Source organism: Octopus sinensis, linkage group LG4 (assembly GCF_006345805.1).
Source record: "Octopus sinensis linkage group LG4, ASM634580v1, whole genome shotgun sequence".
NCBI lineage: Eukaryota > Metazoa > Mollusca > Cephalopoda > Octopoda > Octopodidae > Octopus > Octopus sinensis.
Genome location: NC_043000.1, coordinates 124,249,599 through 124,271,828, shown reverse-complemented (window position 1 = coordinate 124,271,828; position 22,230 = coordinate 124,249,599). Strand labels below are relative to the sequence as shown.

Genomic DNA, 22,230 nt, shown 5'->3' with positions numbered 1-22,230 from the left:
TAGAAAGAGATATGTTTGTATATACTAAATATTCTGTATTTTTCCTTCCTGTTAGAATATTCTCAACAACAACAACAAAATAGATAAGTGAAATAGAATAAAACTTTCAGCAGATTTAAGATATAAAATTTCAGCAAATGAAAATAATGGACAAACTATGCTGCAAGCCCATGAAAGAATGACCACAAGCGTTAGTGATAAGGAGAAGACAATGATCTTTTTTGACTGTCAAGAGCTTTATTGTTAAGCCTTCAAACTTTATTAACATAGTGTTGGACATAACTAATATCTAGAAATATAATTCTGTACAATTGATTCAAATCCATGACATTATTCTGATGGTACCATTAGAATATGGACTGAATTATCTAATCTGGCTTGTAATTGTTATGAAAATGCAGCACAACAATACATGCTTCTGTTTTTTATTCAAGTAGGAAATTGAATAAATTAATGCCAAAAATGGCATTACAGTTAAATGACATTTAAATAAATTTATAAAAATAGCTAGTGTTTTATCATTGTTATGTTTAAGCTTGTAGCTCTATAGAAATACTTTTTGTAATTGAAAATTTTTATCATGTTGATCTATTGTACACAAGTTGAGGGCCCCTGTCTGCAGATTCATATTATGTTTCTAGCATATATTCTCTATCTTTGTCTTTGTTGACCTTGTTTTACAACCTTTTCTTCATTGTTTGCAGACTACAGAATCTTTAATAACATGGAACTCTTCATTGCACAGGAAATTTATTCTTATTCTTTACAGACTTAAATAAATGACAAATTTAAGTATTATATTTTTTTTTAATGTGCTTTTTTCCCCCTCATTAATTAACGTTTCTTTTTGATATTTTCAGGAGGTTTTCCGTTACAAGGTAGATTACCAAGTCTCTTTATATATAGTTGCTGTTCTTGAATATATTGCTGCTGACATACTTAAGGTAACACAATATTTTTCTTTAGATTTATTGTTCTCTGTCCTGCTATTATAGTTTTACTGCTATTTCTTTGGTTGCTACAACCTTCTGATATGATATTTATGCACAAGATAGCTGCAATTTAACTACTGCTTATTTTGCAGTTTGAAATTAACACTACAAATTTTTGTTTTGTTTTTATCTCATTTACAAAACAACTACTGGATAGAATGATTTTCACACATTTTATTACCTGCCACAAAAGTCTTTAATCTATAGTTTCATAATTAAATGTGGCAGTTTTATTCTTACATTTAATTGTGCAGAAAAAAAACAAAAACATACTTTTTAAAACCATTAATTTATATCCAATTCACCACTTAGCATAATTTATTTTTAGCTTTCACTGGTTTATTCTTTTAGTTTTCTATTTAATTCCAATAAACTTACTCTATATTTTGCACCTAGTTCAATACTATTTTTTCTGTAACTCTTAGCTTTAGTTTTATTCAAATCACATATATATCTCCCCAAATAATGTGATTTAAAGTTTTAAGATCATCATCACCATCATTTAACATTCAATTTTCCATGCTTGCAAGGCTTAAACAGAATTTTGCAAGGCAGATTTTCTACAGCTGGATTCCCTTCCTGTCACTAACGCTAACCTGTTTTCTAGGAAAGTAATATTTTCCCAAGGCGAGACATGTTTTCCACAAGAGACTGGAAACAAACAACATCACTTATATGACGATGATACTCATTACCAGCGTCGCCTTACTGGCACCTGTGCCGGTGGCATGTGTAAAAAGATTCAAGCGAGGTCGTTGCCAGTACCGCCTGACTGGCCCCCATGCCGGTGGCACGTAAAAAGCACCCACTACACTCACAGAGTGGTTGGCATTAGGAAGGGCATCCAGCTGTAGAAACTCTGCCAGATCAAGATTGCAGCCATCTGGTTCGCCAGTCCTCAGTCAAAATCGTCCAACCCATTGTAGCATGGAAAGCGGATGTTAAACGATGATGATGATGATGGTAATGTTTAGACAAGGGTGTGCATGCCCCCAGCATGCACACACACACACACATACGCAAGCCTCTTTCAGTTCCAATCTCTAGGCTTGATCAGCCCAGGACTAGTAAGAGACACTTGCCCAAGGTGCTGTGCTGTATGACTGAACCGAAGACCACATAGCTAGGAAACAAGCTTCTTAACCACCCAGCTATGCTTGTGCCTATTGTAGTTATTAATGTTTAACATTATATCTCTTATTTTTTTATTGCCCACAAGGGGCTAAACATAGAGGGGACAAACAAGGATAGACAAAGGGATTAAGTCGATTACATTGACCCCAGTGTGTAACTGCTACTTAATTTATCGACCCCGAAAGGATGAAAGGCAAAGTCGACCTCGGCGGAATTTGAACCCAGAACGCAACAGCAAACAAAATACCGCTAAGCATTTCACCTGGCGTACTAATGTTTCTGCCAGCACGCCGCCATTTCACATTATATCTCTTGCCATTTTGAGCTATTTCAGAAACACTTTCTCTCTTAATATAAAAATATTCAGTTACATAATCCAGAATAGTGTTATTCCCTGACCTTTATTCATTAATTATATAACATTCTTCTATATTTCTAAATCTTGAGTCTCAAGATATGTCTTTTAGAGATTCAATTCATTTATCTTTTAATGGTTGTATTCTGTCTTGTTGCACAAATAAGCACAAAATTAATTGCACAGTGAAGCTGTATCCTCAATTAAAAGTACTTTCATCTCAATCCAAAAGTTGGGTATAAACATTTTATAACAGTTAACTTTATATTGTATTGCACATACATTGATTATTATCTCCATCAAATATGCTTCCTGATATCAACACTAATTTATTAAGCAATGTATTTCATCTCTTCATCTGCATGTTCATTACATCATCTTTGTCCTCAGAAGACCTTAATGAATTCAAAATAGCCAGCAACTGATATTAACATCAACAAGATACAAGTATCAGCCAAGTACTGAGATCAATGTAATCAACTAGCCACCTTCTCCAAAATTTGAGGCCTTGTGCCTATAGTAGAAAGGAGAAAGTATTATTTCTCTTCCATTTTCTCATTTTATAATTTTCTTTCCTTTTCTTATTATTTGTATAATGATTATTGTTTCATGTTGGCCAGACATGTGTTATATTAGCATAAAAACATGTTCATTATAGTTGGTGTTTTGGTTTATCTAAAACAAACAGCTATGATGTCATATTGGTTGGCAAAAGGAAGGGTATACAGTCATTAATTCACAGTCACAATATCATGGGAAATATAGAGAAGCAGGTTTCTCATGTTAAAATCTTTTCCATTTTATATTTGTTTGAATTGCTGAAAATAAAAGAGGACAAGTGTGTTTACTGTTTACACCAGATTTACAAATGTTGTCTACCTAGACTGAGAGCTTTCTCTCTGTCCGAGTCCAAGAAGATTGCCTTCTGGATATGTTTTTGGGCTATATTTTACGTGAAGGGACAAAAAGTTTGCTTCCCAACCACGTGGTTTTGGGTTCAGCCCCACTGGATGGCATTTTGGGCAAGTGTCTTCTATAACCTTGAGCTGACCAAAACTTTGTGAATGGATTTGGTTGATGGAAACTAAAAGAAGCCTATATATATATATATATATATCATCATCATCATTTAACATCCATCTTCCCTGCATGCATGGGTAGGACGGGTGACAGGAGCCGGCCAGGTAGAAAAACTACCCCAGGCTACTGTGTCTGTTTTGGCAGGGATTTTATGGCTGGATGCCCTTCCTAACACCAACCACTCTGAAGAGTGGACTCAGTGCTTTTTTATGTGGCACTAGCACAGGTGAGGTTAGTTTTGGCATGATTTTTACTGCTGGATGCCCTTCAAAATGCCAACCATGTTACAGTGTGGACTGGATGCTTTTAACGTGGCACCAACACTGGCAGGATAACCAAGTAACTCACAAGACAAGGAATTTTGAGAAAGGCATGGCATTTGAGGAGGGGAACTTGTGTCAGAGGATGAAAGGTTAGAGTGTGACAAATAGCCAGAGAGACAGAAGCAGTTGTCTTGCCACAACAAAGGGGGCATTCTACTCCTTTTTTTTTTATTCACCTTTACTCTAATTAAATATTCTAAACTACCTGAGATACTGACCCTGCCTTGATTTTGTTTTCCTTTTCCTTTAGGGTGTGTGTGTGTGTGTGTGTGTGTTTCCTTGTTTTAACATTGCATGAAGTTGTAAAAAAACAAATGTTACCATTGTGCAAGTGGTGTCCTTCATTCCCAATCTTCCATGAAAGCATGTCTGGTCATGGGGTAATATTACCTTATGTGGAAACAGATGAAGGTTGATGTCAGGAAGGGTATCCAGTTGTAGAAAATCTGTCTCCACAAAATTCCATCAGACCAATGCAAGCATGGAAAGTGGATATAAAAACAATGATGATGAGCTATATTAATTATTTTCTAACAATTTGCATTATGTGTGGTTATACTCTCTGGTAGAAGTAAGTAGGAGGAAAATGTTTGAGAGGACAGCTAATGTGAAGGACCAGTTGCAATAAGGGATTGAGATATTGGATTTTGTAATGAACATAAGTTACCAATGAGTGATGATAAGCTGCTGTAAGATTGTTTTTTGGCACTGTACTATGAATATAGACATTGGTATCCCTACAGCTGTAGGGATATAGGCGTAGGAGTGGCTGTGTGGTAAGTAGCTTGCTTACCAACAACATGGTTCCGGGTTGTTCCACTGCGTGGCACCTTGGGCAAGTGTCTTCTACTGTAGCCTCGGGCCGACCAAAGCCTTGTGAGTGGATTTGGTAGACGGAAACTGAAAAAAGCCTGTCGTATATATGTATCTATATATATGTGTGTGTGTCTGTGTGTATGTTTGTGTATCTGTGTTTGTCCCCCCAACATCGCTTGACAACCGATACTGGTGTGTTTACGTCCCCGTAACTTAGCGGTTCGGCAAAAGAGACCAATAGAATAAGTACTAGGCTTGCAAAGAATAAGTCCTGCTGGTCGATTTGCTCGACTAAAGGCAGTGCTTCGGCATGGCTACAGTCAAATGACTGAAACAAGTAAAAGTGTAACATCTTGGGAAAGAAATTTATTGCCTCATTTGTTCATTTAAAATTTTTTTTTATCCTTTCCTTTAAACATCCATATATTAAATTCAACAGGAATGACCATCATGTATTGATGGGAAAAGTATTTCACAAATATTAATATTCTTTCCCCATTTGAACTGCCTGGCATCGGTATGATTACATTGAGTAATCACATACATTAATCAACTTCAGACAATGAAGAAACCTGCTTAAGCAGGTTATTATAAAACCTACATGAGAATTTTGTATGTGATTTGCTTATCTTTGTTTACATTCCCCAGTAAACAGAAGTCCTGCAGCTTCAGCTTTCGACATATAAGGACCAATGGAAGGAAAGTATCTCCCTGGGAAAACATGTAAGGGTTAGTAAGTGACAGGAAGAGCATCTGACTGTAGAAAATTTGCCTTGAGTTTTATGTGACTCGTGCCAGCGTAGGGTAAAACATGCAAAAACGGTGATGACACTGCTGCTGCTAGGAAATTGAAATCTGCATATTTTCATCCAAATTTAGAACTACATTATGGGAAGTTAAGTTCATTCTGAAGTTACACAAGATCTTACTTTATTAATGTGTAACTTTTGAGTATATGTCTAAATTATGAAGATCTTGGGTTATGTTAAAGTGAGTTTACTTTGCCTCTTCATTTTCTTCTTGCATGGCACCTTGGACAAGTGCCTTTTACTATGGTCCTGGACCAACCAATGTGTAAATTTGGTACAAAGAAACTGTATGGAAGCATCATCGTCATCATTTGATTTCCATGCTGGCATGGGTTGGACAGTTTGACAGAAACTGGCAAGCCAGAGAGCTGTACCAGGCTCCAATTGTTGTTTTGATATGTTTCTATGTCTGGATGCCCTTCCTAATGCCAACCACTTAATCTGTACTGGATGTTTTTTATGTGGTACCAGCATCAGTGTTTTATACGTGGCACCACCACGGGTGCTTTTTGCATAGCATCAGCATGAGTACTTTTTATATGACACCAGCAAGGGTGCTTTTTATATAATACCAGCACAGGTTGTTTTATATATATATAAACATACGATAGTGTCTTATAAGGCTAGATTTATGTATCCTAAAATTGCTGAAGAATTTTCCCCTGGGCAGTTTAGCTTAATGATAAAGAACAGGGATGTGATTTTGAGTCTCATGGCTGGCTGCCGACAGATTTTTCTGCAAAATATGGATAGTTTATCCTGTTCAGGCTATATTGTTAGCATTATCCTGTGTTTGAGAATAAAATTATTTCCTTATCTATGTATGTGTGTGTGTGTGTGTGTGTATGTTGGGTTTGTCTCCCACCACTGCTTGACAACTGGTGTTGGTTTGTTTATGTCCCCATAACTTAATAGTTTGGCAAAATTGCCCAATAGAATAAATACCAGACTTTAAAAAAAATTAACACTGGGGTTGATTTGTTTGACTAAACTCTTCAGGATGTTGCCCCCCAGCATGGCCTCAGTCCAATAACTGAAACGCGTAAAAGATAAAGTATATAGCAATACTTGCAAGGATTTCTGTTGGGTAGGAAAGGCGTATTAATAAAAATGTCCGTTGGAAGCATGAAATTTTTCACAGTGCACAGTATTTAGGAACATTCATAATGTCACTGTTTGATGTTCTAGACTTTGGGGTGGTGGGGGAAACCGACACATTCCTAATCTTGTTACACATTTCACAGATGTTAATTGTTACTGAAATTCAATGTAAATGCAAGCTAATTTTTCAATTTATTTGTTCATATTCAACTTATTCGTTTGATTTATTTTATTTTAATTAAATTTTTTTTTTTTTGTTTTTGTTGCAGCTGACTGACAACTATGTTAAAAACATCAAACATGTTTGTGTCACACAGCAAGATATTAATGTTGCCATGAATGCCGACAAGGTAGGTTTGTTTATTAAAAAAAAAAAAAAAAAAAAGAGAGAAGTTTCAAGGATGAGTGGGAAGCAAATTAGCATAGCATAACATATTTAATAAGGAAGAGAGGAAATTAGTTAATTTAGATTTCACTTAAAATATTTAACTGCAATTTGATTTTGTTAAACTGTTAGCTTTTGATTATTGAAAAGCAGCCATATTTTATACTGTAGAAAAAAAAAGAATGTTCCAGTTATTTGATTTCTAATTGACACTCACAGCTAATCCATTCATTGTGTCTCTTAGGAAATTTTTATGATTTTTATAATATTTCTAAATTAATTTCAAAAATAATTTGTTATTCCCATTTATATTTGATTTTGGATAATAGATTTAAAAATTATTATTATTATTATTAGTGTCTTTGTTTGTTCTCTCCATGACTTGGCAACTTGTTTTGGTTTGTTTATGTCCCCCATAATTTAGTAGTTTGGCAGTGGAAACTGATACATTATGTATCTGTCTTTAAAAAAAAATAAAATAAAATTTTGGTAGAATATTTGTGTCTTAATTTTGTTTCTTGCAAGGGAGTCATAAAGATGTTGTTGATAGTAGTAAAGTCATTTAATCACTCAACTCATTAGCATTCGCATTATTCTCTCAGAAATAATGCTTATTTATTCTCACTGTTTTATATTAATCATGCATTATGTTGTAGCTTCAAGAATCTATCAGTGTTTTATTATTGCAATTATATTTCATACTCTGATTAGGCAGTACATGCCTGTTCTGTTGGTATTCATAGTATCCTCTTCACATGGTTTTAGCTGATTGTGCATGTATAATAAGAATGAATGGCACGTGCTATGGGAAAATAAATTGTGGATATTGCTAGGCAGAAACAATTTGAGATATACTAAACTGTTTGTTATTTCTTTATTGCCCACAAGGGACTAAACATAGAGGGGACAAACAAGGACAGACAAAGGGATTAAGTTGATTACATCGACCCCAGTGCGTAACTGGTACTTAATTTATAGACCCCCGAAAGGATGAAAGGCAAAATCGACCTCAGCAGAATTTGAACTCAGAACGTAACGACAGACGAAATACTGCTAAGCATTTTGCCCGGCATGCTAATGTTTCTGCCAGCTCGCCATCTTTATAGATATACTAAACTGTTTGTGTCAGTGTATAAGAACCTCCAGAATTTCCATTGTAGATGCAGACTGTAAAGCTTTTCATCATTGTTGACATTGTCATCAACTACATCATCATTATTCAACATCCACTTTTATGCTGCTATAGGCTGGACGGTTTGAGAGAATCTGACAGTTTGGAGAATTGCGTTCTGCACCCATGTCTTCTTTTGCATGATTTCTACATCTCGATGCCCTGCCTAATGCCAACCACTTTACGAAGTATGCTGGATACTTTTTTCATGGCACCAGCACAAGTTAAGATCACCTCATCACTTGCAAAGCTAAGGGCCTAAAATAGCCCCTGTAACTGAGAAGAGAGAGTGTGTGTGATGATTATAGATGGTGGTGGTGGTGATGAGAGGATGAGTAAATTGAAAAGAACAGATTTATAATTGCAATAGAAGAGTAGTGGGGAGTGTAGGAGTAGTAGAGTAGGCACTAATTGTTGGGAAGGAGTATGGCAGAGAACAGATGAAAGGTAAGGGATTAGTGGGGTTATTGAGAAAGAAAGGTACAACGCGGAAAGGGCAGGTTGTGTAGGGGCAAGGCTTAGGGCTATCCTACACTTTTAGGGCAAGTATGGACAAAAGGTGAGGGAAAGGAGAAGGAAGGGAACAATAGTTTTGGGTGGAATCCTGAGAGTCATTAAAGAAAAGAGGTGTTGGGTGGTCATGGGGATAGGAGGAAAATGAGAAAAGGTGTTGAGGAGCTAGAGAAGCTGGAGGATACCATTGAGGTAGGGGAAGGGGACAAGTAGAGTGTGAATGTTGCAAAAGCATCTCAGCTGGGGGAGTGGCTAGGGAGTGGTACCAAATGGGAAGGCAGTGGAAGGATGATGATGAGAGATGTGGGTTTTTGCTGCTTCTTGGCAATATTTCACAACACAAAGCTGGCAGAATCATTAGCAGACTGAGCAAAATGCTAAACAGTATTTCGTCCATCCTTACGTTCTGAGTTCAAATGCTGCTGAAGCTGGCTTTGCCTTTCATCCTTTGGTGGTGGTGGGGGGGTCAATAAACTAAGTACCAGTCGAATACTGGATTCGGTGTAATCGACTTTGTTCCTCCTCCAAACTTGCTGGCCTTATGCCAAAATTTAAACAAATATTTTACAACAGAAGTTTACAAGTGTTGGTTTTGATATAACGTATTTTTTAAAAGACAGTTGAATGTGTATTTAGCATGTTTTTAATATGCAGTGAATGAAAACCATCACATGCCATCTACTAAAGTTTTAAAGCTTTCTACTTGATGATAAGATTGTTATTGTAGTAAGCCACAAAGGCGTTGGAATCTGTCACTTATTGCTGAGAGTTTATTGCACCAACAGTTTTTTTAACAACCACTCTAGTAGCCAATGGAATGATACTGTTAAGTACCCTCTTGGGCAACACAGTCTTGGTTATTAAAATTTTGTCTACTTCACATGAAATAATAGCAAAACTCTGTCAGTTATCTACCGTAGTATGCATCGAAATGCCTGACAAGTATAGCATAAACAATCATGACATCACTTAGATTATTTATTGGAAATAAATTTACTAACATAATATAACTAGAATGTATTAAAAATGCTATCATAAAATACATTCAAGTACTTTCTTTAATTTGTGAAAAGACTGGTGTTGGTACCACATAAAAAGCACTGGTGCTGGTACCACATAAATGGCACTGGTGCTGGTGCCATTTAAAAAGCACCCAATACACTCTGTAAAGTGGTTGGTATTAGGAAGGGCATCCAGCTGTTGAAACTGTGCTGAAAACAGATTACGGAACCTGGAGTGACTCCTAGCCTTGCCAGCTCCTGTCAAAAGACCCAACCCATACCAACATAGAAAACAGATGTTAAATGATGATGATGATATCGTCGTCGTCGTCGTCGTCTTCTTCTTCTTCTTCTTCTTCTTCTTATTATTATTATTATTATTATTATTATTATTATTATTATTATTATTATTATTATTATTATTATAATAATAATAATAATAATAATAATATAATATAATAATAATAATAATAATAATACCACCAATACCAGAAGACCTATACTTTATAAGGATTGCAGATTGGCAGAATCATTAGAATGTCAAACAAAATACCTTACAATATTTGTTCCAGCTCTATACATTCTGAGTTCAAATCTCATGAGGCCAATCAACTTGAGGCTGGGGTAGATTTAATCAACTAATCCCATTCTTCAAAATTTCTGGTCTTGCGCCCATGTCACTAACGATTATTACTTAATAAGGTCAGAATTTTGTAAACAACATGGTATCTTATTCAGCATAGATTTCATAGACATTCCATAGTGAAATTGTATTTGGATGTTTTGCGTTTATTGTTTTTTAATGTTTCTATTTTACTGGAAGGCTTCTGTTTTGCCAACTTTCTAATGTAGATTTAGGGCTTGTTACTATCAGCTTTATTTTGATAATTTGTCTTTATCATTTCCTTCTTTTTTGTGTGTGTGTGATGATAGCTGACTTGGTAGTGCCTCATTTTCTTCATTTACTAGCAAGTCATCCACAACTATTCATTTATTACTGACTTGTTCCTTCCTGGTCCTCTCCTACTCCCTTCACTTCCCCTCCTCCAAGCTGTTATTCACTGTGTCCACTTCAGTGCCCTTCTCTAATCATCTGTTGCTCTTTTCACACTCTAGTACACTTACCTACCCACCCATTCCTTCTGTTCCTCAATCCCTATTCTCTCTCTCATATTCACCTTGTACCTTGAGGATATGGCCTCACCATCTCTCTCTCCAGTTGAGAAAGCTTTGAATTCACCTCTTCAGCAAGATGCCTATTTCTGTCCCTCTATCATACTTCCATGTCCATCAGTACCCCACTCAGTTGGGGGAGCTGAGCTTCTCTTGCAAGTTTTCTGGTGACCTCACCAGTGCTGGTGCCATGAAAAAGCACTCAGTACATTCTGTCAAGTGGTTGATGTTAAGAAGAGCATCCAGCCATAGAAACCATGCCAAAACAGGCATTGGAGTTCAGTGCAGCTCTCTGGTTCATTGGTTTTTGCTTGCCAGCTTTGAAAAGGGGATATAAACTGATGGTGATGGCGTTAATGACATAAGGTGTAAGATTATTCTCTACACAATTCAAATGGTACCCACAACAGAGTACTGCTCCTGCATATGAAATAATATTACTGCCACACACACACATCACATCAAAAGAAAGGTTACACAACTGGCTGGTACACTCCCAATCTCTGGCCCATAAGCTTGCTGCCTTCGATTTCTCTCCCATCTCTACTGTTTTACAGTGGCTTCTGCCCCTCAGAGCACTCTCAAATCCACTCATCTTTACTCCTCTTGTCACCCATTTTATTACCCCAATCTTGATCCCACCTCAGGTCCTCTTCAGAAGAACTTCAGCTTACTGCATATATCTTCTTTTCTACACCCACCAACTTGAAACATTAACAACATAAACCCAACTTGTCTTGAAGGGCCTGCAAACCATGGATACATCCCCTTTCTCCAATCCTACACCCACAACACACAAAAATGTCTATTGACTAGAAAAATCTAGTCTTTGCTTAATTGAACTTTGTATTGCACTGCTTTTTCTTGTAAGATTTTTGTAAGTCATTCTTTTGTGATATATTTTATAGGGTCTCATGAACCTTTTCTTTCCTGATGATGATGATAACCCATCTTTAATGCTTGAAGAAGAGCCAGTTCGACGAGATTCATTGTCTTATGAAGAGATTGTTAAAGATTTTATCCTTGAAGAGAACCAGTATCTTCGAGATTTAAACATGATCATAAAAGTATTTGCTGCACCATTTGAGAAGGTTCTTCAAGCAAAAGTAAGAGGTATTTATTTTATTAATGCACCAACACAGTATGAACATTAAAAAAAAAATCTATTTACCAAATAATATATATACATATATAGTTGTTTTAATTTCACAGAATAGTGAAACTTAGATAAATTGCATTTTTGGCATTAGTTTCACAACCACTAAGAAATAACTAACAGACCCATCTGAATGATTCTCATGCCATGTGCCAACAACTTGGGTATATCCATTAAGTTTCATTCTATAATGGCGCTAATTATGTTTGAAACACAAATAAATATGCTTCAGTTCTCTGCATTTTTTTTTTTTAGGTATAATTAGGATAAAATTTTGGAATTCCAAATATTGTTTGGATTAAGTGTTTTTTTTAACATGATGACCAAACCAATGGAATTTGTCGGAAAATTGTAACTTTGCAAAGATTTTCCTTTCTACAGCGCTAAATCAAGAGAAAGCTGTAATATATATATATATATATGTATGAAATAATATTTCAATATTTTGACACAAAATGCATTTAGACATACACAATTTCCAAAATATTTTATCAAAAAACATGAACTTTTAATAATTATTTGCTCCAAAAAATATTTAAGTATGTTCTCAGTCTTTGGCGTCTTAAATTATGACTAAATAATTGTTAAAAGTAATGCATTTGTCTTTGAATAATGCAAATTAATTGTCAGAACGCCATGATAGATCGTTAGCTCCTACACGCATTTCTTTCTCTCCTTGTTTCTTTCTGTGTATCTTTCTGTCGAAGAGCATAGGCTCGAAACGTAAAAGACTTTTTCTATTTCTATTCCTGAGCGCTATACTAATACATTTGTTTGTTTGTACTCCACCTGCCTTCGTCTTTTGTTTATTTTCGTAAACTTTCCCTTTATATATATATTTATGTATTTTTGTTTTATTTCATAGAAAATGGAAGTATTGTTTAGTAATATAAAAGATATAATGGAATGCAGCGCTAACCTACTTAGTTCAATTGAAGACCAAATGGAAATAGCCGAAGAAAATGAAGCACCAACAGCAGGAATACCATTTGTAGAAATGGCTGAAGTAAGGAATACATATATGATGTTTTAATTTAATTTAATTTTTTTTTTTTTTTTTTGCATTTATATAACTGCATTGTATGAAAAAAATTTTTATAAAACTATTAGAGGTATAAGGGATTAGTTTCAGGTCTCTATTAAATTGATTACTTTGGCGAGAATGATATTTTTAAAAAATTAGTTTTAATTCCTCAATATTTTGAAGCAGTTTTCTGTAAATAAACTTCCAAAATTTAAACAAGAAAAATCCTAAAATTTGTATTTCAAATAAATACAGATAATTGAGTAAAATACTCAGTTTGAAATTTTGTATTTTCTCCTGATATATATATGTATATATATATATATATATATATATATATATAAATGCAGACATGGCTCTGTGGTTAAAAAGTTCACTTTGCAACCAAAAGGCTTCAGTTTCAGTCTTACTACATGGCACCTTGGGCAAGTGTCCTCTCTTAGTATGTTAGACAGACCAATGCCTTGTAAAGGAATTTGGTAGAAATTGAGGAAATCTCATTGTGTATGTGTGAGTGTATATGTCATGGTATCAACCAAACTATTTGATGTTGTTATACATCACTAGTCACGGTGCACTTTGTTGTTTTAGCTTTCAAATGACACCATGTCACTGGTGAAGCGAACAGGCCAACACTCCACTGATCAGAAGGTTATTCATTCACAGTTACCCATTTACAGCTGAGTTGACTGAACAACATGAAATGAAGCGTTTAGCTCAAGAATGCAATGCACTGCCCAGTGTGAGAATGGAACCCATGATCTAACGATCATGAGTGCAATACTCTAACCACTAGACCTCATGCCTTCCCTCTCTCTCTCACACACACACAGTGTGGAACTGTGTCAATGACCCAGTCACAGTTTGTGTGATGAATTTTATACCAAATATTTAAATGAAGTTAATTAAGTCATTGTGTGTTTTTGAAGGGCTAATATGTATCTGTAATTGTTTTGAATATCAAGACATGGTCTCAGATCAAATCGCATAATATATGGAAATAGTTATGACATGATGTTGATTTGTTTACGTCACTGTAACTTAGCAGTTTGGCAAAAAGAGAAAGATAGAATAAGTATCAGATTTAAAAATAAGTACTAGGCTTGATCTGATTGACTAAATCCATCAAAGCAGTGCTCCAGCTTGGCTGCAATCCAGTGACTATCACATGCAGAAGACTATATGTGCATATATGTAAACTTCGTTTTATTGAAGAATGTTGTTTCCCTGGATATATGCTATCTTTGCACTATACATTATATATCCATATGCCAACTTATGTATGTGTGTGTATGTTAACACAGACACACACGTCTGTATGTTCGTATGTATGTATGTTTGCCTACAAGTACATTTTTATTTATATTTTAGGAAGAAGAATTCTTTGTTTATGAAAAGTATATGTCAGATATGGTTTCATCTGTTGGAAAGGAGCTTCATGATACACTTTTACAGTTGACAGAAACTATAGACTATCATGTGAGTTCTTAACATTTTCTAACATCATCATCACCATCATTGTTTAATGTCCACTTTCCATGCTGGCATGAGTTGGACAGTTTGACTGAGGGCTGGCAAGCCAGAAGGCTGCACCAAGCTCTAATCTGATCTGGCAAAGTTTCTATAGCTGGATACCCTTCCTAACGCCAACCACTCCGAGAGTGTAGTGGGTGCTTTTTACATGCCACCGGCACGAGGGCCAGTCAGACAGTACTGGCATCAACCACGCTTGAATGGTGCTTTTTATGTGCCACTGGCATGGGAACCAGCCAGGCAGCACTTCCTAACGTCAACCACTCCAAGAGTGTAGTGGGTGCTTTTTACATGCCACTGACACGAGGGCCACTCAGGCAGCACTGGCAATGACCACGCTCGAATGGTGCCCTTTTACATGCCCCTAGCACAACTAAATAATAAACAACTCTGTTGTCTGGAAGATAAAATATAAAAACATATTAACTATTTTTTTTTTTACTTTGTAGACTTACACTTACAATTTCAAAGATGCTGTCAAATATGTACTTCCAAAACTGCTGCTTGGACCAATTTATCACCTGCTGCATTATTTTGATGTTATGAAGGTGAGTGAGTTTTTTTTTCTTTTCATGGTTTTTGAGTTTGTAAAAAGAATTCTTGTTGTTTACAGATAGTTTACCATTTGATATTCAAGTTGTTCTCCAAAATATTCTAAAATATATCATAGCTTAAAGGTTAGAAATATCTGCTGAATTGAAAAAAACAAAAGTACATGAGTAGGTATTTCTATACTTTCTGTGAAGAAAATCTCAAGAAAAGTTCTGATAATTAATTGGTTAATGTTAATGAATAAAATAACATTAACGTAATGACTGAATTTAATCAAGCTGAGGTATTGGAAACTGAAACAGCACCACTATTATAATGATTCACTTTGTTGGCAGAAAGTGGCAAAATATTTTAAAGTTAGATTTATTTCATGAAGTATTTAGTGAACAACAAAACTAGAATAGACTTCAATCCTTTTGTTACCATATTTTTGTTCAAATACACTTGTTTTGTTTCAATTAATTTTAAAAAATAATGAAAAATTTAGTGAAATAACTTTGTCATTACTAATTAAGCTGGCTTTTGGAACATATAAATTCATGTGAAATTTTGAAGAGTTTCTTTTGGGTCACCTTAAAACAAGAACTTCATATCATAGAACAAAGGGTTGTTCAAGCAGGTTGCTCTCAAACAGGTTAAAAGGAACAAACTTCATTGTAAAAAAAAAAAAACCCTCATATATTAACTTATATCTCTGTCAACATATTTAGTTATACTAAAAATATTTTATTGATAATACTAGTAGTTTACATATAAAAAAATAATAAATTTACCATATTATATTAAACACTTCTGTACTATATTATGTTAAACATTACTATACTATATATGTAAGCTGTATTACTACCATATTAATACTCTAGAGTAAAGACTCCCTTCAGTCACGAATGACCATGGGATTGCACCTAGAAAGTTCCCCTCTGAGGTACAAGTCTGGGCAAGTTTGTTTATGGAAGACAAGCAGTTGCCCATGCATACCAGCCTCCCTTCTTCACGCCACTGATGTTAACCAAGGAAAAGGCAAAAGCTGATAGCTTGGCACCAGGGACATTGCAACTCATGTCCACAGCTGAGTGAACTGGAGCAGTGTGAAATGAAGTGACTTGCTCAAGAACACAACACATAGCCTGATCTGGGAATCAAACTCACTACTTTGTGATTATGAGCCCAAAACTCTAACCACTGTGCCATGTGCCTTCAGATATTAGTGTTGACTACTGTGTATTTAACATAAAATAGTAGTAGATTGTGTTGATGTCTAATTCATTTATGGAGCTATATTTGTTGAAATAATAATAGGAGTGGCTGTGTGGTAAGTACCTTGCTTACCAGCCACATGATTCTGGGTTCAGTCCCACTGTGTGGTGCCTTAGGCAGGTATCTTCTGCTATAGCCTCAGGCTGACCAAAGCCTTGTGAGTGTATTTGGTTGATAGAAACTGAAAGAAGCCTGGTGTATATATATATGTGTTGGTGTGTCTGTGTTTGTCCCCCACACCATCACTTGACAACTGATGTTGGTATGTTTACATCCCGATAACTTAGCAGTCTAGCAAAAGAGACTGATAGAATAAGTATTAGGCTTACAAAGATATGGGGGGATCGATTTGTTTGATTAAAGGTGGTGCTCTAGCATGGCCGCAGTCAAATGACTGAACCAAATAAAAGAAAGGAATATATATTATTATTCAGAATATTTGCAACTATATGTGCTTTTATCCATATTGTTTAAAAGGATTATTCATATATGTACAACTGGAGTATTTAAAAATTCAGTTTTTTGGTATATTCACTTAGCACTTTTGTTTTGTGCATTTTTGATAACATTTCAAAGCTGACTGACCATTTTCAGCTTCTATAAGCTAAACTGTTAGTCTGGTTGCAATCTCGTAGAAAAACAAAATTAGTTTTCAGAGTTAATGTATTCAAATATTAAAACGTAACTTCATTTGATAATACAGGAAAAGCATATCTAAGAGCTTTATTTAAATTTGCTTTAATATTGGTTCAATTTACTGCTTCTAGATGCTGCAAGACACAAGCCCTAATGATGAAGATAAAGAATTCTTGGGACAAGCAATTGGTTTAATGGTTAATTTAAAAACATCTGTAGAAAAGAAGTTTGGAAATAATCTTGGCAAACGACGGCCATGGTGAGTATTTTTCTATAACTCTTAATACAATGTCTACATTGTCTGTAACAGGACACTTAACTCTCAGTGGCCCAGTGTAGCTGTGAGCTACAAAATGTACTAAAGGCTGGAGTGGTTCGATTTTTATCAGAAACAGTAACAATTAAAGGAATTCATTTTTAATTGACATGCAGTGTTAAGTTCAACCACTTGACGGGAGTTGTTAGAAGTTGATTTGATTTACTCATTAACAGCTGATTTTGATCATAAAGAGCTGGACTAATTGGCACAACAGACAGCTTATTTAAGGCATTATTTGAATACTTATTGATGGGTCTGCAAATTCAGCATGTCAGTTATGATTTATCTTTATAACTGCTTCTTTCAACAAATAATTTCTTTTGCTTAGACTATTGCAATCTGGTTCATGTTGTACAAAAGGACTGTTTGGTTTATGCTGGTTATATTTTCTATGATTTAGGATTTATAACATCTCATCACAAAACTTATGACATTTGTTTAATGTGTTTGAGGGCTGCAGTTATGTGTCTAATTGGGAAACTCTTTTGTTGGATTCTTGAAGTTGCTAAAATACCATTTCCTAGCTTTACAACTAATTATCAATATTCTTATACATTTCCTTTTATTCAAGGAATCCATTCTTATTGACCAGGGATAGAACTGGTCGCAGCACTCATTCAAATTCTTTTAAACCAGTAGTCAATGAATTTATCTGTGTCTCTTTGAAGATTATGTTAATTATTTTAGTTGGATTTTTTTTAATAATTTGATTATTTATCTGAAGTGTTGGTGCCACTTAAGAAGCAAAAAAGCACCCACTACATCTTGTAAAATGGCTGGAAGGGTATCCTGCCAAAGAAACTATGCCAAAGCAGATCGTAGAATTTGGTGCAGTCTTCTGATTTGTCAGCACCTGTTAGACCAACCCATGCTAGCATGGAAAGTGGATATTAAATGATGATGGTGTTTATTAAGCAATACTGTCACTATTTTAGATGTAATCTTGTGATTAAAAAAAAGTAAAAGTATAAATAATGTTAGGTTATAAAAATTTTTTTAATCACTTTGGCAGAGGAAGAGATGCCATGGAAGAGTTACCTTTGGAGAAGAGACCTAGTTTGAATACTTGCAACAGAGCATGACTCTGTTCTCCCAAAAAAGCATTCTGTCAAGATTCATCACATTCTTCCTAATTGAAGAGTTGAATCTGTGTTGGAATATATTTAAATATTAATATTTTCAAACTTAGTGAAACTTTAACTCCTGCATTAAATTCTTTAGCATTTAAACTGACCATATCCAGCCCAAACATTCTATCTGTCTTATGTTGAAACAGCTTGATCTTGCCTCTCTCTCCTATCCTACAGTGCCATTCTAAAAAAATGAACAATCACATCATCAAAATCTCAGAGTTATGAGATAATGCATGATTAGGTCAAAACAATGTCTCATGGATGTCTTTTGTCATTTTCGTTATTTTTAGGGAAACCTCATTACGATTACAAGGTCAAAGTGGACGACAGGCAGCATTGGCCAAAATGAATGAACTTCAGAAAAGTATTGATGGTTGGGAAGGCAAGGACATTTGGCAAAGTTGCAATGAATTTATTATGGGTATGTATTCAAAAATACTCTTCTAAATTGCTTTCACACATGCAAGCTCCTAATTAAAATATGTTTATTCTACTTCTTCTAATTAAGCTTTTATCAAACTGCAAGCAATCAAAATGTTACAAACAGCAAAGTTTTAAAAAAATATCATATGTTTCTTCATCCATTTTAAGTCATTGACAACAAGATTCAAAGTTAATATCATATGTGAGAGTATTATGAATGCAACTATCATCTATAGATTTGAAAAGGCCAACATACTAACATACTAACTTACACCTCATAAATTTAATTAACCCTTTCGTTACCAACCTGGCTGAAACCAGCTCTTGGCTCTGAGTACAAATATCTTGTTTTCATAAGTTTTGAATTAAAATCTTCCACCAAACCTTAATCACAATTTATGTTCCTAACACTAGCTTAATGATAACTAAGTTATTTTACTAAATTCTTTGTTATATTTAAAGTAATTGAAAGAAACACAGAGCATCTTAAAATAAATACAGTAACAAAAGGGTTAAAAAATCTGTTATCAAAGCTTACTGAACAGAACAGTGAGCCATGGTGAGAAGTTTAAATAACTAACTGAAAGTTAATGATTTATACTAAATATTTCAAAGAGAAAAGGAAAAAGGTCTCTGATATATTAAAGAATATATAAATATTTAAGCATGGAAGATATTGGAGTTAAGGCTAGTTGACTAATTACAAAATTAGCATCTTCATGAAGGAAATTACCTACCAAAAGTGGAAATAAAATCTTGTGGATAATTTAATGTTCTAGTTAATTTACCTTCATAGAGTAGTATTTAGACTAATTGTTAATTACTTAAGCTTAAAATCCTTATATCTAAGCTGTTGATAGATTCTAGAATTTTGTTGGATATTATTAATTTGTAAAATGAAGCTGAGTTTTCTTGATAAACATTTTTGATGCATTTCATTCTTCTTTTATAGAGGGAATATTACTTAAATATACTGGCCGGCGTCCTACAGAACGGTATGTGTTCCTCTTTGATGGTTTGCTGGTATTATGTAAGCAAAATCTTCGACGGTCTTCAACAATGGGACCTGCACCAGAATACAAACTCAAAGAGAAGCATTATTTACGGAAGATAGAAGTGGTGGACAAAGAAGATACTGAAGGTAAAAAGAATGACTCTATATTGGTAGCTTTTAATTAAATTACATGGATTTATAGATATTTCTTTAATTTCATTTTGAGGTTTGTTTTCAAAATATGCTTCTACATGTTTTCATGTATGTATATTAGAGTTTGTTTTTATGTCAAGTTATAAGAAAAGAAAAACAAATGAACATTAACCTGAAGAATTACTCAATACCTTTTAGTGTAGTACCTGTTTATTATACTTTTAAAAGAAGCCAGCTGGTAGCAACCTCACAGGTTTGGCCTGCTAGTCATAAAAGCATAATGTATAAATTTTATGATTTTGCTTAAACATAGTGATACTAATAACCAGTTGTTAGAACTCATATATTTATGCTTTAGAGTAAAGCATAGGGTTTTTGCAGAGCATAATATAATTTAATGACTGACAAAAGAACAGCAGTTACATAATCACTTTCATATATATACACACACGCATGTATATATATTCATATATTTTTAATCCGTTTATCCATGGTTGCATGGGTTGTGTGTGTGTGAACATATATATAAATATATATATATATCACCATCATATCTTTTTTCCATTTTTCAGAGTATAAGCATGCATTTGAAATTCAGATCCGAGACCATCCAAGTATAATTATGCTGTGTAAATCTATAGACGAAAAGAACACTTGGATGGCTGCATTAATTTCTCTACAAACAAGGAGGTGAGTGTGGTTTTTCTGTTTGTCACAAATTTTAAATCATTTTTCTTTATTGAATGGAATGATGTGCACATTCACCACGTTCAGCCTTGATCAATCTCTTGATTCTGCCTCTGCTTTATCTACCCTCATACAACAGCTTAAGTCCTATTTTCACCAATGAAAAGTTGTCGATTATTATAGCTCAAATCTTTCGTAGTTACTGCCCTTGTTTCCTGCATTGTGTTTTTCAACTCATTCATTTTACTTTTACACAAAGTTGGCTCATTTGTTCTTGTCTTTCTGCCATAATATGATTACCATCTCCAATGAGCTATCATTACTTTTCACAATGTTTACTACTTGACAATTTTAATTCCTGATAACATTAAGAGCATTTTGAAGCCTGTATTCATTGACAGGTTACTTACTACATCAAAGTAGCCTACTAAAATAGTTAATTGTTATATTTGTTAAGCTCAAGCTATTATAAAGACATGGTGAATTTTTTCAAAAGAGTTGCAGAGGTTTTTTGACAACTGCCTTGAGTATTTCTTATTAAACAAATCAATATTTTTAACAGACATCACTCATACACACTGTATGCTAGATTAGTGTTGTCTTTTCTTGTACAAACATAGACTAATCTCTGTACTTTATTTTTTTAAGTTCATGTTACATATTCCCTGGTTTCTGAAATTCGCCAACCCCCACTCCTGACGTGCCTATGCACCGTTATTCTTTACGACTCTTTCAATGTTCACTTTTCTCTACTTCATAATAGTAGTTACTCTTTCATTACTCGAATTATATATATCTGCTCTCTGTCCTCTCTTTTAATCTTTTCTAAGATGCTTTTCTAGAAAAGAATAAAATAAAATAGTTTGAGTTGTTATATATAATGAGATTGATGAAATGGAGTAAGACATGCATGTTATTTAGTTGGATGCATTAAACAGTCAGAACAACAGAGATAAAAAATGGAGAATTCAAGTCAAATGTATGAGTTGGTGGTATTGGTAACTTGTTAGAGTTTGTGTACTTTCATGCAGATGAATGCATTGTTCTAAATCTGTTAACAATACTATTGGTTGTTCTTGTGTTGTGCATTGGACTAGGAGCAGCAGCTAAAGTATTTTCTGGTTTTGCTTTTGTGAATAACGTTTGGTCATGCATATTTGTAGAGTGTATGATAGTTTTAACTATGTTTGTTAGTTGTTAAAATGCAGTGTTGTAAATATTTCTTGATGTGTAGTGTTTGTGTTTTTAGATTAAGCTGTCCTTTTTTCTGGATCTTTTAATGATATCCTTATTAGACTATGTTGTGATTGGGCATAGCCAAGTCTTGTGTGCAATGTCATGCAAGAGTGTGGAGTTACATCATCTGTGAAGATGTGTATATGAATAATCTAGGAAAGGGAGAGTGAGAAAGGTTTACTGAGCCCTAATACACACTCAAGTTAACAGTGAAGGTTGGAGAAAGCTCTATCAACACACTTTTGAATGATCTGGTGAGAAGTTCCCAACCAGG

General features: G+C 34.5%; 1 protein-coding gene across 2 annotated transcripts in view; it reads left to right on the top strand.

Moving 5' to 3' along the window:
* Nucleotides 1-22,230, top strand: part of LOC115211132 (son of sevenless homolog 2) — a 117,194-nt gene that overhangs the window by 76,893 nt on the left and 18,071 nt on the right. For both annotated transcript variants that reach the window (XM_029780077.2, XM_029780078.2), the window contains 10 exons: nt 861-944; nt 6,880-6,960; nt 11,762-11,959; nt 12,875-13,015; nt 14,405-14,512; nt 15,016-15,114; nt 17,143-17,270; nt 18,754-18,884; nt 19,839-20,027; nt 20,606-20,723. In XM_029780077.2, coding sequence (XP_029635937.1) covers nt 861-944; nt 6,880-6,960; nt 11,762-11,959; nt 12,875-13,015; nt 14,405-14,512; nt 15,016-15,114; nt 17,143-17,270; nt 18,754-18,884; nt 19,839-20,027; nt 20,606-20,723 — 1,277 coding nt within the window. The remainder of the gene's footprint in view (nt 1-860; nt 945-6,879; nt 6,961-11,761; nt 11,960-12,874; nt 13,016-14,404; nt 14,513-15,015; nt 15,115-17,142; nt 17,271-18,753; nt 18,885-19,838; nt 20,028-20,605; nt 20,724-22,230) is intronic.